Raw genomic sequence first — 5508 nt, forward strand, 5'->3', positions numbered from 1 at the left:
TTAAATATGGGATGTGTACATGCACATAGCTTTTTGTTTACTTTGTTTGTTTGTTTGTTTTGAGACAGTTTCACTCTTGTCTCCCAGGCTGGAATGCAGTCGTGAGAGCTCAGCTCACTGCAACCTCCACTTCTCAGGTTCAAGCAATTCTCCTGTCTCAGCCTCCCAAGTAGCTGGGATTACAGGGGCACACCACCACACCCAGCTAATTTTTCACATTTTTACGAGAGACAAGGTTTCACCACGTTGGCCAGGCTGGTCTCGAACTCCTGACCTCAAGTGATCCACCCATCTCAGCCTCCCAAAGTGCTGGTATTACCGGAGTGAGCCACCGTGCCCAGACTAAATTGGTACATTTTAGAACAACAAATACCACATGATCTCACTTCTGTGAATCAAAAAAGGACATAAAATTTCAGTTAAGAGAGGAGAAGGCTGGGCACAGTGGCTCATGCCTGTAATCCCAGCACTTTGGGAGGCCTAGGTGGGCAGATCATAAGGTCAAGAGTTTGAGAGCAGCCTGGCCAACATGGTGAAACCCCATGTCTACTAAGAATACAAAAATTAGCTGGGCATGGTAGTGTGTGCTTATAATCACAGCTACTCGGGAGGCTGGGGCAGGAGAATTGCTTGAACCTGGGAGGCGGAGGTTGCAGTGAGCTGAGATCGCACTACTGCACTCCGGCCTGGTGACAGAGCGAGATTCCGTCTCAGAAAAATAAAGAGAGGAGAAATAAGTTCAAGAGATCTATTTTACAACATGATGACTATAGTTAATAACAATGTATTATACTCTTGAAAATTGCTAAGAGAAATTTTAAGTGGTCTCACCATAAAAAAATAAGTATTTGAGGTCATACATGGTATTTAGCTTGACTTAGCCATCCCACAATGCACACATACTTCAAAGCATCATATTGTGAACAGTAAATATACAATTTTGTCAACTAAAGAAATAAATGGGCTGGGCGTGGTGGCTCATGCCTGTAATCCAAGCACTTTGAAGGCCAAGGCGGGCGGATCACCTGAGGTCAGGAGTTCAAGACCAGCCTGACCAACATGATGAAACCCCGTCTTCAAAAAAAAAAAAGTGAATAAAAATGATTGTATTTTACTGTATATAAAATAGGCCTCATAAAATTGATTTTTAATTGTTTTAACATACTACATAATATTGTCACTTACCAAAAGCTGAAAAATTAATGAATAGATCTACTGGGTAGATTTACAAAATTAGGTCCAGCTTCCCAGAACAGGGGATGGGCGCCATGGTTGAGGCCTGTGATCCAGTGTTTTGGGGAGGCTGAAGCAGGAGGATGGCTTGAATTCGGGAGTTTGAGACCAGCCTGGACAAGATAGCGAGACCCCCATCTCTACAAAAAAATTAAATATTAGCCGCGCTCAGTGGCGCCCGCCTGTAGTCCCAGCTGCTGCTGGAGAGGCTGAAGCAGGAGGATCTCTTGAGTCCAGGAGTTCAAGGCTGCAGTGAGCTAAGATCGTGCCACTGCACTCCAGCCTAGGCGACAGGCCAAGACCCTGTCTCTAAAAAAGAAAAAAGAAAAAAAAAAAAGAACAGGGAGAGAGAACAGGACACCCAAAAGCGGGCAAAACGCTCGAAAAGGGGTGGGGTTTCCAGCTCCCTGTCTGAAGGACGGGAGACCGGAAGTTGGCGCCAAATTCGGAAGTGTGGCAGGAGACTGAATGAGAAAGGCGCGCACTCGCTTGGCTCGCAGTCCAGCCCACTACCCGAAGAGCGTCGCGGATCCAGAACCAAGAACGTGTGCTCATCCGGTAGCTCAGCCAATCAAAGAGAAGCAAGGCGGGCATTCGGGCGGAAATGGTGTTTGCAAACAGGAAGTGTGGCAATCCATCTACTGAACCATCGGCGAGTGTCATGGAGGCCTACGAGCAGGTCCAAAAGGGACCCCTAAAGCTGAAAGGCGTCGCAGAGCTCGGAGTGACTAAGCGGTGAGGCCCGAGGGCCTGCGGGATTCCGTTTTCACTCCCCTTAGACCTTTTCTCGGAAACCCTGGCCCTGACCCTCCGACCCGCCCTCAACCGCCCCCTCCTTGTTTCATTTTCCAGGAAGAAGAAAAAGAAGGACAAAGACAAAGCGAAACTCCTGGAAGCAATGGGAACGAGCAAAAAGAACGAGGAGGAGAAGCGGCGCGGCCTGGACAAGCGGACCCCGGCCCAGGCGGCCTTCGAGAAAATGCAGGAGAAGCGGGTGAGCAGAAGCAGAAGGCGGCGGGGAGGGCGGGAACATCCGGCGCCAGGAGACTCGAAATTGTGGTCAGAGCTGGGACTCTCGGAGGGCAGGGGAGCAGTCAGAGGAGACCTTAATTATGGGGAGATGATTCTGTGCGTGAGTGAGAGAGGAGTCGTCCCCTGCCTGGGAAGCTCCAAGGATGAGAAGACTCCGCTGGCCAGAGTGAGCAGCAGAGGGGAGAGCTGGAGCTGGAGACCCGGGTTTGGATTCCAGCGCTGTGGCTCATTTGCCCTGCGACACTAGGCCAGTGACTTTATTATTTCCGTGCCTCGGTTTCCTTCTTTGTGCGAGTTAGGATAGTAATTTATTTTAAGAGTGTTGGGAACTTCAGAGGAAGTCATGAAGGTAAAAAGCAATGCATAAATGCTCAGTGGATGTCTGCTGTTGATATTAAATGATATTAAATGGCCTTTTTTTTTTTCCTTTTTTGAAATGGAGCCTCACTCTGTTGCCCAGGCTGGAGTGCATTGGCGCGATCTCGGCCCACTGCAACCTCTGCCTCCTGGGTTCAAGCGATTCCCCTGTCTCAGCCTCTTGAGTAGCTGGGACTACAGGCACCCACCACCATGCCCAGCTAATTTCTGTATTTTTAGTAGAGACGAGGTTTCACCGTGCTCACCGCTGGAAGTCACCACAAAGGTTGTTTCCATGACAACTTTTTTTCGGCAGATTCAAACGGTGTATATTTTTAAAATTTATTTGTTTTGTGTGGGTCGGAGCACTGCAGCCTCCGATTCCCGGGTTCAAGCAATTCTCCTGCCTCAGCCTCCTGAGTAACTGGGATTAATAGAGACGCGGTCTCACCATATTGGCCAGGCTGGTCTCGAACTCCTGACCTCAAGTGATCCTCCTGCCTCAGCCTCCCAAAGTGCTGGGATTCTAGGTGTGAGCCACTGCTCCCAGTCTCAGCTGTTGATATTGAATGGCCATGCCCATGACAACATTGTTTGTGTTGTATTTTAAGGCTCCAATCAATTATTTTTTCTTGATGTTAAACACAATAAATGTGTGGTGTGCAATGGAGAACAAAAGAGTTCATAGTAAGATAAATAAACTTGGTCTATTATGCTGGGAAGAGGGAATAATCAGTCAAGGTCAGTGATTCTCAACTGGGTGCAGTCTCCACTCCCCTAAACTCAAGGTTTGGAGACATTTTTGGTTCTCAGCTGGGTTGGGGTGGGGACTACTGGCAACAGTGGCTGGAGGCCAGGGATGATGCTTCTGGCCCTGCAATACACAGGACAGCCCGCTGCAGCCAAGAACCATCCGACTCCAGGCCGGGTGCGGTGGTTCACGCCTGTAATCCCAGCACTTTGGGAGGCCAAGGTGGGTGGATCATGAGGTCAGGAGTTCAAGACCAAACTGGCCAACATGGTGAACCCCTGTCTCTACTAAAAAATACAAAAATTAGCTAGGCATGGTGGCTGGTGCCTGTAATTCTTGGGAGGCTGAGTTTAGGAGAATTGCTTGAACTGGGAGGCAGAGGTTGCGGTGAGCTGAGATTGTGCCACTGCACTCCAGCCCGGGCTACAGAGTGAGACTCCATCTCAAAAAAAAAAAAAAAAAAAAAAAAAGAGGCCGGGCGCTGTGGCTCACGCCTGTAATCCTAGCACTCTGGGAGGCCGAGGTGGGTGGATCACCTGAGGTCAGGAGTTCAAGATCAGCCTGGCCATGACGGTGAAACCCCATCTTAAAAAAAAAAAAAAAATGATCCGACTCCAAATGCCAGTGGTGCCGAGGCTGAGAAATCCCTGGTCTAGGTGATTGTGTATGGTGACACTGGGGAAAATTGACTCCTTACCCCCAGGTCTAATTCAGGCATACGGAAAACACATGGATGCACTAGCTCTGGCAAGACAGACCTGAGTTTGACTCTGCCTCTACCAGGAATTAGTGGTGTAACTCTGGGCAAGTTAGTTACCTTTTACTTAAAAGTAGCACTAAAGTCTACCTCATGGGGTTGTGGTAAGGATTTAACAAGTGAATACATTTCTTTGGGGGTGATTGAGGGGAGCGGAGACTCCCTATCGCCAGGCTGGAATGCAGTGACGCGATCTTAGCTCACTGCAACCTCTGCCTACTGGGTTCAAGCAATTCTCCTGCCACAGCCTCCCGAGTAGCCAGGACTGCAGGCACCTGCCACCACGCCCGGCTAACTTTTTTGTATTTTTAGTAGAAACGGGGATTCATCATGTCAGCCAGGCTGTTCTTGAACCCCTGACCTCAGGTGATCCGCCCACCTCAGCCTCACAAAGTGCTGGGATTACAGGCGTGAGCCACCACGCCCAGCCTTTTTTTTAATTTTTCTTTTTTGAAATGGAGTCTTGCTCTGTCACCCAGGCTGAAGTGCATTGGCACAATCTCTGCTCACTGCAACCTCCGCCTCCCTCATTCAAGCAATTCTCCTGCCTCAGCCTCCCAAGTAGCTAGGACTACAGGCGCCCACCATCACACCCAGCTAATTATTGTATTTGTAGTAGAGACAGTGTTTCACCGTGTTGGCCAGGCTAGTCCTGATGATCTGACCTCAAGTGATTTACCTGCCTCAGCCTCCCAAAGTGCTGGGATTACAGGTGTGAGCCACCGTGTCTGGCCAAGTGAATACATTTCTGTCCTTTCTAACCCTGAGGCTGTCGTCAGAGGCATGGCTGAGATTTTACTGCTGGAGTCGGGATAAGAGACTGATGCAACTATCAAGAGACTAATAATGGCAGCTTAGAGTAGAGCAGTCATGGCGGAGCCAGTGGAAGGTAACAGGTTGGGGATAGGTTTTCAAGGATGAATGCAGGGTTAGCTGTTGGGTTGGATGTAAGCTGGGAAGGAAAGAAGAGTCAAGTCTTTGGGCTGGGCAGTTTAATGAATGAAGGTGCTGTTTACTGGGGTGGGAAGGATTGCAGGTAAAGCAGGTTTTCTGGGATGGTGGACAAGGGATGGGAACCAAAGCTAGAGTTTTAAAGAAGATAAATGGGAGGCTGGGCGTGGTGGCTCACGCCTGTAATTCCAGAACTTTTGGAGGCTGAGGCAGATCAGGAGCTTAAGAGATTGAGACCATCCTGGCCAACATGGTGAAAGCCCATCTCTACTAAAAATACAAAAATTAGCCAGGTGTGGTAGCGCACGCCTGTAGTCCCAGCTACTCAGGAGGCTGAGGCAGGAGAATTGCTTGAACCCAGGAGGCGGACATTGCAGTGAGCCCATATCACACCACTGCACTCTAGCCTGGCGATAGAGCGAGACTC

At 49.2% G+C, this 5508-nt stretch overlaps 1 protein-coding gene across 1 annotated transcript in view; it reads left to right on the forward strand.

The window, feature by feature from the left end:
- Positions 1–1832: 1832 nt before the first annotated feature.
- FAM32A (family with sequence similarity 32 member A) overlaps positions 1833–5508 on the forward strand; it is a 6430-nt gene continuing 2754 nt past the window's right edge. Inside the window, exons 1-2 of the mRNA XM_017501173.2 lie at positions 1833–1968; positions 2086–2227. Of these exons, the coding sequence (XP_017356662.1) occupies positions 1838–1968; positions 2086–2227 (273 nt within the window). The 5' untranslated portion in view covers positions 1833–1837. The remainder of the gene's footprint in view (positions 1969–2085; positions 2228–5508) is intronic.

This window comes from Cebus imitator, unplaced genomic scaffold, assembly GCF_001604975.1.
Source record: "Cebus imitator isolate Cc_AM_T3 unplaced genomic scaffold, Cebus_imitator-1.0 Scaffold280, whole genome shotgun sequence".
NCBI classification, from domain to species: domain Eukaryota; kingdom Metazoa; phylum Chordata; class Mammalia; order Primates; family Cebidae; genus Cebus; species Cebus imitator.